The sequence below is a fragment of the Hippoglossus hippoglossus genome, chromosome 8, assembly GCF_009819705.1.
Source record: "Hippoglossus hippoglossus isolate fHipHip1 chromosome 8, fHipHip1.pri, whole genome shotgun sequence".
Lineage (NCBI taxonomy): Eukaryota > Metazoa > Chordata > Actinopteri > Pleuronectiformes > Pleuronectidae > Hippoglossus > Hippoglossus hippoglossus.
Window position 1 is genome coordinate 16,107,586 of NC_047158.1, and position 11,384 is coordinate 16,118,969.

General features: G+C 43.2%; 1 protein-coding gene across 6 annotated transcripts in view; it reads left to right on the forward strand.

Moving 5' to 3' along the window:
• LOC117766980 (septin-9-like) overlaps positions 1-7,601 on the forward strand; it is an 86,995-nt gene extending 79,394 nt beyond the window's left edge. For 5 of the 6 annotated variants that reach the window (XM_034594456.1, XM_034594457.1, XM_034594461.1 and 2 more), the window contains 8 exons: positions 179-307; positions 759-840; positions 1,130-1,267; positions 3,158-3,275; positions 3,888-3,983; positions 4,115-4,211; positions 5,633-5,684; positions 6,095-7,601. In XM_034594456.1, the coding sequence (XP_034450347.1) occupies positions 179-307; positions 759-840; positions 1,130-1,267; positions 3,158-3,275; positions 3,888-3,983; positions 4,115-4,211; positions 5,633-5,684; positions 6,095-6,236 (854 nt within the window). In that variant the 3' untranslated portion in view covers positions 6,237-7,601. The remainder of the gene's footprint in view (positions 1-178; positions 308-758; positions 841-1,129; positions 1,268-3,157; positions 3,276-3,887; positions 3,984-4,114; positions 4,212-5,632; positions 5,685-6,094) is intronic. The other variant, XM_034594460.1, reaches the window with a different exon arrangement.
• Positions 7,602-11,384: the final 3,783 nt, after the last annotated feature.

Genomic DNA, 11,384 nt, shown 5'->3' on the forward strand with positions numbered 1-11,384 from the left:
ACGTCTGTTCATTTTCATGTTTTTATCCTGGTTTGGTTTTATTTGTGTAAGCTTGTCATTGTTTTATTTTATTTTGTATATTTCTCTGCACTTTGATGTACCTGCAGTACAAGCATCATCTTTTTCTGTGTGTCTCACTGTCTCTCGTGTCTGTGTTGTTGTTGTTTTTTGTTTACAGGACAGAGTGGCCTGGGAAAGTCTACTCTGATGAACACGCTGTTCAAGTCTAAAGTCAGCCGTAAGTCGGTGCTGGCTACTGCCCAGGAGAAGATCCCCAAAACAATCGAAATTAAGTCCATCAGTCACGGTACGTCCCTCCTCAACCCCTCATTTCTTCTCTCTGTTTTTATTTTTGTCTGTTTTTCTGATTGTCTGAACGTCTGTCAACAAAAATATACCAATCTCTCACTTTGTTTTTCTTCCCTTCTCTTCTGTATTTACTTTTTTATTTAAATCCAATTGTCTTAAATTACAGCTCGCTAGTTAGGCTCAAACTATGTTGGAATGTATTCTTAACCTTACAAAATCAACAGTTTTAAAGCTGGCAGCGTTTTCCCACTGTCGCATTAATTTTCAACAAATCTATCAAGATAAGTTTCTGGATGCATTTCAGGTTACAATTAGTGCAGTTATAGAATTATCCATTACTCATTATCTCTGAAACCAGGATCAGTAGTTGTAGTATACAGGGTGTTCATGTAAGCATAGGTGTACAGTGTTCTACTACTCCCTGACCTTGTGTTTTTGTTTGAGTGCAGACATTGAGGAGAAGGGAGTGAGAATGAAGTTGACGGTCATTGACACTCCAGGCTTCGGCGACCAGATCAACAATGAGAACTGGTACCTAACTACTCTGTCATCACTGCATTAACTGTATGAACCCTGTGAGTTGAAATGTGTCTCACCACATGTCCCACCCTTTCCCCTTTCTCTTCCTGTCATCTTACTTTTCCTTTTCCTCTTCTGTTGTTTTAAATCCTTGTATCCTTCCTCCTACCTCTGTCTGTCTCATTCTGTGAGCTCCTCTTTCCTCCCGTCTTTCTACCTCAATGTTGCTTCCTCATTTTTCCTCCTTTTATCTCTCATTCTCTTCCTCTACCTCCCTCCATCCATACCTGCTGTGCTCCAGCTGGCAGCCTATCATGAAGTTCATTAACGACCAGTATGAGGCATACCTGCAGGAGGAGATCAACATCAACAGGAAGAAAAGGATCCCAGACTCCAGAGTTCACTGCTGCATATACTTCATCCCCCCGACCGGACACTGGTAAGGACACAAGCACACATGGTTAAATATGGTGCAAAAAGGAAAACACACAGATAAGACAGCCTGAATATTAATGCTACCTTATTTGTCTGCCCCTTAACACAACAACACCTTTAAAAGATATAGAAATAAGATGTCAGACACTTTACAAGGGGGTTCAACATTTTGAGAAATGAACTTCTTCACTTTCTTGCTGAAAGTTATTGTAGATGAGAGGATTTAGGATCATGATTAGGAAACAGAAACAGGAGAGTCAGTCCAGTGTTTGTGCTAATGTACGTTAGTTAGCTGCTGGCTGTAGATTCGTGTTGTGCTTTCAGACGTGTTGGTGATGGCTGATGCTCAACAGGAAAGTGAGAGAGAGAGAAAGTGTATTTTGCAAAACTTGACTGTCATTAAGTAACGACGGTTGAAATGACCTTATTACCTCCACCAAGTAAGTTATGTTCTTACCCCTGTCTGAGCCCATTTCAATTAAACTTTGATTAGGGGTGGGGCGTGACCCAAGGAAGAACCCTTTATATTTTGGTGCGGATCCAGATCTGGGGGTTAATCCAGGAACTTTCTTTATTAACTTTAACATTAGGACATTAAAATAGGTGGCAAGATTTTCAACATTTTAGTTGACTAATTCATGGATCTTGATGGAAAAAGTCAGGCATGTTTAGGGAACTGATATTTATCAGTGTGGTCAATTTGGTGCTAATTCAATAGAATTGCATGAACCAGAAACTTCTGTTGTTACTGTGTGTTGTTCATGTGCTAAAAGGTCATTTACAATGATACAGATTTCCTGTTTATTCTGAAGCTTTCCAATGTGAAGCAGCTTGGAAAAACTTTGTTATCCCTCATATTGAACACATGCATGTCCCCGAACATTTCCACACCAGTGCACCACAACACACACACACACACGGGCCACTCTCGCCAGGCCCTGAAGCAGCACCGAGTCCCAAGTTTCTTTCCCTGAATCTCTTACAGACACACACATCTGTGTTTGATTGAACTGAATAAACTGTCCTCTCTCTCTGCTTGTTCAGGCCCGCACTGTTCTGAGCTGGGGGGGGGGGGTTGGCTGGGGAATACTAGCAGGAGAAATTAGGGGGAGGGTGCTTAGTTTCATAGGTTCACCGAGCATTTTATAGCTTTTGCATTTGTGTAACTTTAGGGGAGTGCAGCGGCAGGTCTTGGGAAAATGTTGAAAGCAGCTGTGGATTTTCAGTCTCGTTGGGACACACACACAGACGCAAAGTTAATCACCATTCAAGTGCTGCACCTCTATTTAATTTTTGTGTCATGGTCTGTCTTTGCTCTGGCAGGGGGCTGGTGTGAAATGGCCCCCTGTCTCTGTGCCCCATCAGCCACGTTTCATGTTGATCCAACATTGCAGATGTCACATGGCCTGGCCAGCAGCTGCTCAGGGTTTGCCTTAAAAAGCCTAATGGGACAGAGGCAGGAAGGACAAGAGAGACACAGAGTCTATGTGGGTGTCTGGTGTGTGCAATCAATTGTTGCACTTTTGTCCTTTTTGAATGGCTCCTGCATGAGTGCACAAGGCGCTCCTTGTTGACAATGACCTATCTTTGTCGAACTGTATGTTATTCAGCTGCTCCAGCTACAGGCCCATGCTTTTGTCAAACTGTGGAAAAAGTCCTGTGCTCCTCAAACCGACCACATGTTTTTTTAGTCCCGTCATGGAGCTGATCAAGAACAGTGTACAGTGTAATTGGGTCATGAATTGAAGGTGAAAAGTTGGAACTATAAATACTGTATGTGACAGTTCCATCTGGGAGATGTTAGGAACATCTGCCCTCTGGTGGAAGCGTTTTGTGTCACAATTTCATATTCATGTCTCTACATCTAAAGTTTGCTTTCCCTCTTTCTCTCAAGTCTGCGGCCTCTGGATGTAGAATTCATGAGACGTCTCAGTAAAGTGGTCAACATTGTCCCAGTCATTGCCAAGGCAGATACACTCACCCTGGAGGAGAGGGACTTCTTCAAAAAGAAGGTAACATCTGTCTGTCTTTTGTTTTTCCTTTATTTCAATAGATTTCTGTATTTTAATCTCAGTTTTCATATATAATCCAGAAAAATCCCCTTTTTTATTCTCGAACTGCAAGTTTGGATTTGTCATGTTTGTGGTTGGACAGTTGGAAAACATGGAAACGTTACAGCAAGAGAATCTCTCTCTCTTCCACTCTTGTCCTTTCCTTTCTGCTCTTCCTCTACACAGTTAATAAAGCTGCAGCCTTTCATTTGTATGTTTTTATTGGCATCGTATCACGATTTCCCTTTGTCTCATTAGGTGTGTGCGTGTGCGTGTGCGTGCGCGTGCGCGCACAGGTTTATGCAGAGGCACCCATTATGTTAGGCTTTCTGTTTTGTTTGTGTACAGACAGCGATTTAATGACTAAGCCCAAACTTTTGGACTGGATTAGTCAGAAGATTAGTGTTAATACCGCCTCAATCTGTGCATCAGCCAGTTTTAGGTACATTCGTTTGAATTCTCTAAAGACTGCTTTAATCACGTCTGCCTCATTATTCTTTCAATTAAATGCCTTAATCTGAGTCCTTTCTGAACTGTTGTTGGTTAAAGGTTTGTTCTCTGATCACTCACCAGATCAGGGAAGAGCTACGAGCCAACGGGATTGACGTGTACCCTCAGAAGGAATTTGACGAGGATGCAGAGGACAGAATGATTAACGAGAAGATCAGGGTGAGGATCAGTCCCCCTTATTGATGCTCAGACATCCCCGTCAACCTAAATCCATCAACTGCCACTGTTGATATACTTAACGTGAATGATATCTCACTCAGTTGTCTGTTTACCTTTTAACCTTGGAGCAGGAGATGATCCCATTTGCTGTGGTGGGCAGTGACCAGGAGTACCAGGTCAATGGCAGGAGGCTGCTGGGGAGGAAGACCAAGTGGGGAACCATTGAAGGTACAACTCGCTACTCACTCCCCTTCTTTCCTCTTCTTTCACTGCCTGTTTACCCAGTTTTTTACCCGTTCACCAAATAATGGTGTCAAGGTGTAGTAAAGCATTAACTTTTACAAACAATAAAATCAGAGACAAAATCTACAGCTTATTTACATTAACTAATCATTTGTCGTCATATGATATCAGTTATGTCTTGATGAAATGGCGTTACTGCAGTATAAACTAACACTGCAGTGCATACCTCAGCCAAGGCCCAGCGGTTCTCTTGGGAAACCATTATTTTTGGGATCTACACCAAATTGCACACACTTATAAATATCAGTCTTCTAAACATGCCTGATTATTTTCATCAAGAGTCATGAATTTGTTGAAAAATGCTCTATCCTTGCAGTGGTAAAGACATTTTATTGGTTCTTCTGGGTCTTGTCCGACCAGTCCAAAAATGTCAATCGGTTGAGAAGTTTTTGCGTAATCCTGCTAACAAACAAACCCAGATGAAAACATAACCTCCTTGGCGGAGGTAAAAAGTAGGATTGGGACACGTCGGGTACGCATCTCTCCTCCGATTCTTTTTATTCTTCCACTGAAATCTATTCTGAGACTTTTTGAGGGCAGAGTGTGTCAGTATGCACATCACTAAGCTGGAAGTGGTTTCGTTAAGAAGACACAAGATGGATAAAGAAGTCACTGAGCTCGTCAGTCAATAAGTCATTCAGGGTCCAGACTGGTGTGAGCCATGTGGCTGCTTCAGGCCTCCAGCAGACCCAGTCTGTCTGAAGAGGCCGGATTTGTTTGTTTCCTCCCCCCCCGATCCACACAAAGAGATGGAAGATGCTCACATCAGAAGTGAAATATGTTGTAGAGAGGAAACTTTATTCTGCTCCGTCTAGTTAAAAAACAATAGGAAATAAATAGTTGTTTGTGTGCTTTACTTTTTTTATTCTTTGACCATTTACTCAGTTCATCATTTGGCCAGTTGTGTGCTTTAACATCCGTTTTTACTGCAGGAGTCGTCATTCAATATTCAATTATGTTATCCACTCCAGACAGACGGCCCCACCCCTCTATCAAGTGTCTCATAAAGGAGGTTTCATTTCCTGCAGCGTGCAGACACACAAACACATGTCCCGCAGGAATATCTGAGTTGTTTGGTCTAATCTCTGCTGAACGACTCAGAGTAGATGAAGTTATCAACAGAGGAATAAAGGGACAACTCACTGACTCCACCTAGTGGACTGTTCAGGAAACTCAAATTACCAGCTGTCATACTGTGTTGTTTTGATCCCTTTTTAAACCAGTTGAGCCTCGTGTTGTTTGTTTAACTCGATTATGAATATTTAATAACTCATAACCTCTCTCTCTCTCTCTCTGTCTCTGTCTCTCTCTGTCTCTGTCTCTGTCTCTCTCTCTCTCTCTCTCAGTTGAGAACATAGCCCACTGTGAGTTTGCCTATTTAAGGGATCTCCTCATCAGGTGAGTGAACTTTGTGTTTTGAAAGCTGCCTTTTGTGTCAGTGTTGTCTTTTTATTCATAGTTACTTATGATAAAGTTTATGGTTAAACTGTAAAATATCAAGCCTCGATGACATTTATTTTGCACGAGGGTTTGATAACGATATCTTAGGAATCATTGACATTTATTTCAATATCAGATAAATCATTATCTCTATTATCAGTATAGGCATCGGCCCCTAATAATCCATATCAGTCATTAATGCTCTAAAAAGTTGTAAACATCGTTGTGCGAACTGAAGCTCAAATATTAAAGTGACGTAACAATGAGGAAACACATTTTTTAAGTGAAAGGCTTTTTTTACATCTTGTAAAAAGCGGAGATTTCCCTGTCTCATCTACTGGTTCCTCGTGTGTCTGTGTGTTTTTCAGGACCCATATGCAGAACATTAAGGACATCACCAGCAGCATCCACTATGAAATGTACCGCGTGAGGCGCCTCAATGAGAACAACTCCGTGGCGGCTCACGCCAACGGTATCCCAGAGCATCATCACGCCGCCCATGAGATGTAGACCCCAGCTGCCGCGCCGCTGTTGACCTCAGCTGTGTGCAACTCACCTGCTATGAGACTTTTACCTTCATCGACAGCCCCCCTCTCCACGCCAGCCCCCCATTCTCACCGGTGGGACAGAAACTTAAAAGCTCGCCAGAGGGACTTCATTTTCAACGTTTTTGGCGGCTTAATGGACAGTTGACGTCAGTTTATTGCCTCTCTAGCAAACACTACCCGTTCACGATTGCTGACAGAGAGTGAAGAGAAGTTTGATTCTTCATGATGCGCTGCAGCTTGATTTTCTTTTCTTTCTTTTTTTAAACCTGCTTCCAGATTTCAGTTATCCTCGGTGGTTTTTACTTGTGGTGCCAAAGTTTCAGGCTCTGCCAAACCGGACGGACTGACACGATGCAAAATGTCTCAGACGGCATCACCTTAATCAGTAACACGTTAACCTTGTCCACTTTCACCCAGTTTTCAGGTTTGATTGTTTTTAGCAGCGTTTGTAAGAATTGATGCCGTAACAGAAGTTTTCTGTCGTTTCTTCACACACCTCTATAAACGTGTGTGGGACGTTCTGACTTTCATTGTTGCACTTGATCTCTACATCGTGTGTCATTGACATGTTGGCCAGTGGCTGTGCAGCACTTTGCCGACATGTGACACACACACACACACACACACACACACACACACACACACACACAGACACACTCTCTCTCATTCACCTCTCACCCAATAGTACATCATATGTTTGATTTTCTTTTCTTTTTTTTTGTCACAAGATGTTTTGCTTTATCTGTTTTTGTTATACGCGTGTGTCCATGTTAAATATGGATGTCAGGTCCTGGACGTCTTTTAAAATTCCCGGTGATACTTGTCTTTGTTTATTAATGGAAATATCTTAAGAGTGATTTAAGATGAATAAGTATTTATGCACGAGATGAAATGTGAACATATGCCATGAGTTGTGGTCCACTTATTCAGATACTTCACACAAACAAACAAACACACACAGACTCATACTTTTCCTGCGTTTGGGCCCATCCTAGTGCCTTATTTATTGGAGGGTGTTTGCTCGCATGTTGGCTGAAACTGGAAAGAGAGCAGGTTTGTTGGTGCCAAGTTAACGTCTTTTACAGTCGACACTTTTCAGTCCTTCTCCCTCGTTTATGCAGCAGGAAACCGACCCACTTCTTCTGTTTTCCATAATATACCAAGGATCTTTGTCTGTTTGAAGCATATGTAATTCTCTAAGCTGTCACTGTCATGCTTTGTCCTGTATATTCTTCTGTGTTCTGATACATTTTTTACTTGTATTATTAACAAAAATTGTCCTTTTATCTTATTTTAAAGAAATAAAGATTAAAGTTGTAAATATTTACTTTCTTAGATTTTTCTTCAGTTTCCTGTAATTCTGATCGTTTTTCTTTTAAAGCTACTTTATATGTATTTTCCACATTGAACACGTTGCACAATCTGCAGAGCAGGTAAAGATGAACAAACCACCGTTCATATGCTCAGAATAATATTTTAGATCTTTTTCTACTACACTGGATCCCATCACATTAAAATCGCAGGTGTAATTCACATGGTGGAGCTCGTTAAGTGTCGTGCCATTAAGCTTTCCCTTGATTACCTTCTGAAATCAATATGGCTGCCTGCACGGTCAGTGGATGGCTGATTAGCACTAATTACCTGAATGCCTGAGTGCCTGTTTTCGTCCTCAGTGAGTGAGATGGGAGGAGACGAGTCCGGAGCTCCAGTCAAGGCCTCGGTGCCGAATCAGCAGAATGTAAAGCAAACCAACTGGTGTCAAGGGAAAGCGGCTGCAGTTTTATTTCATGTCTGAATTTCACATTTATCAAAAGGCAGATCTTACATAAGTATGAAGTTAAAGGGGTTAATATTTTGTATGCAGAAATTAGTTTGATGTTAGTTAGATTGTGCAAAAAAAATACTAGACAGATTACTATGAAACTTGTAATAAATATTACTTCAATTAAATATTGATTCCGGTCAAGGGCTGGATCCAGGAATTTTCTTTGACCTGCCTTTTTGATTTGGCATTCTTGGGAAAAAGGTGACATTTTGTGTGGATCTGGACAATTTCTTTCGGCATCAATCTGATCCCAATACGATAAGGTGATGAAGTGGTTCATCAGCATTGGCGGAGGTACGAGTGCCTTTTTTAGTTTTCAGATAAATGTCACATATTTGTTTGTGATTTTGTTGTGTTAAATAAATCAGTAAAGCAACATGAACAAAAAGAAAGAAACAAATGCTAATTGTCTGGTGGCTGATGATCTGAGTCATCAACCTTTTGAATTTAGAGATTTGCGTAATTTGCGACTTCTTCCTATTATTTTTTTAATAATTTCCCATTATCATGCAGAGCACTTCAAAATGGCATCTCGCTGCCTCCTCAAAATGGCGTCTCCCACGCCCCAGGATTCAGATGTGTCACCCATGGCCCTGACCCTGGAGCAAACCCTTTACTCAGGAGAGTTGAGACCCCCCACATTCTCTTACCCTTCCTCCGCAGCTCCCTCCATCTCCTCCAGGAAACGACCGAGAGAGAAAGCAGCTGCATCTCTGCTCTGTCTGTCCGTTGCTCGTCCCCTCCCCGCACCCCGCCCAGCCGCCGTCCCGTTGGCAGCCACCCAGCGCTCCTCCGCTCCGCCGCTCCTCCGCCCGCCTTTATGACACACATTAATGACTTGTGCTCTTTCTGGATACTGATGAAGTCGAGCAACAAAGCCAGAGAAAGGACCTGTGTTGGGTCGGCACAGTTTTTGTTTACAGGCCGTGTGGAATTTTAGTCTGTGTCGATCCGCCTGCGAGAATTCAAACTCACGCATACACACCTTAACAAGTTTTGCTTGTAGAGGTCAGACAAATGAGGCATTATGGGATGTGGGATTAATAGGTACGGGCATGCTCATTGGTCAGACCTGGCACTAAGTGATGGATGGGACCTATCGGGGTAGAACGAGCCCTCTCAACAGGAAGCATTCTGACGGATGCTCATCCGAGTTCATGTGTTGCTGCATGAATATGCAAGAGGTGGTTCCAGCCTCATCGTCACATTTATCTAGATGTGTTTTTTTTTTTCAGGTTTGTAAAATGTAAACTATTTGACACTATTGTACGTGCACGTGAATCCCTGTAGGTGTTGGTTGATGAATGCATTTCACCTTGTAGCTACGTCTCGTTATCGAGGCCGTCGTGTGCCTCCAATTAACACCTGGTTGTAAGATGAGTAAAACCTATGCATTGTGTTGTTTTCCACTTTATTTAGTAAGTGCCTCTCTTTGTGTGATGCCTTGTGCGTTCTGGTGATGGTGCGTTCTGGTGATGGTATCGTGCGCTCGATTGTTTCTGTGTGTACGTTTCTACCTTTTCTACTCCCCCATCTCTCGGCATGAGCTGTTTGCACCCCATTTGTCCCGTTCCCCCCCCCCCCCCCCCCCCCCCCCCCCCCCCCCCCCCCCACACATCTGCTGTTCCTCCTCTCCTTTGTTGGCGGACACCTCACCTTCTCCTCCTCCATTCTCTCCTCCTTCCTCATTCCTCTGTCAGTTTGCAGCCACGCACTTGGCTCTGTGCCAGGCTCTCAGACATGGGGGGGGGGGAGGGGCTGCCAGCCACATGCAAATGATCCGACTTTATGCAAATCGGATCCGCTGTTAATTAAAAGTCAGCTGCAAATTCAATTAGGAGACGGAGGGGGGGTTTGCTCACACTGATGTGAGCTGCGGTTTTCAAAAGACAACATTCCCCCAAAACAGTGTGTGGGTGAGGATGTATGAAAAACAACGAAATTGCGTCTTTTGGGGGTTTGGAGAGATTAAAAATGTTAAATTCAAGGTTTAAAAGGTCACAGGAATACACTCCTCAAGCTGTTTGAAATCACTCGTGGTAGAATAAGAATGTAGGAGTGCTCGGTGTACGACTCTCTTGAGACGAGCAGAGGAAGATCCAGACAGAGAAGGAGAGAGGTGAGACTGAGAGGAGCTCCTGCCTCTGGATAATTACTGTGAGTAATTAAACTAGTCACAGATGTATGTCAGCGATAATTCTGCTCTTAGGGAAACGAACGTGAGCGAGCGTGTGGACCGTGTGTTCTGTACGTGTGTGCTTGTAACATGCTTGTACGTTGAATGAACGCTTGCCTGCCTAGAATCTGTGAGCGTCTTTTTCTGGTTGTGGTCTTTGTCTCTTCTGCCGCGCTCGACCTAGTGGACCCTTTCATCTGAGGCGTTTGTATCATGAGGAGTTTCTGCAACTCATTTAAGATTTTAGTGTCACGGTCAATTCACTAAACTGGACGGACGAGAACGGAACAGAGATTTTTTTAAGATTTTCCTTGAATCGAAATGTGCTGGTTTGTGGAGCAACCTGGAGTGGTGACATCCTCGCCGTTGTCTTGGAGATCAGCTCGGTGACCCTTAGCAGCTGGTTGTCATGGGAGGGTCGTCGGCTGACGCAGTTCAACCGGGCCTAAAGCCGACCTGTGTGTTGCACCTGCCGACATCATCATCTTTGCCTCAGCATTCGCAACACCTCCACACGCTCATTTGTAGTTCACATGAATAGTTTAGTTACCCACAAGTCAATGAGCGCTGATGGGTGTGATCTTATTGTCCGATTGCCGATGTCTTAAAGGTTCAGTGTGTAGAATTTAGTGACATCTAGTGGAGAAGTTGCATGTTGCAGCTGAACACCCCTCACCTCAACCTCAACTTCTAAACATGAAAGAACCTGTGTAAGCCTTCAGTTGTCATAAAAACTCAAAAGGTGTTTAGTTTGTCCAGTCTGGGCTGTAACAAAAAACATGGCGGCCTCCGTAGAGAGGACCCGCTCCTGATGTAAATATAAAGTATTTGAATATAAAGGGCACAATGGATTGTGTTTTATTAGTGTTTTTATGTATGTGTCATCTGTGTGCAGGACTCCACGCACACCCAAAAAGATCCAATCACCATGCATGTGCCCAGGGGGGGGGGGGGGAATCCTAAATGAGCTCTCGTTGAAAGGACATGTTTCCCAGATTGGCGTTTTTTTACTTTTCCTGAGTCTCCTGCAATATCTACCAGAGAGCGGTCGCACACAGCCAACAGGCTCTGTGGAGAAAAGGACCTTTAAGCCAGGTTGATGCACGCAG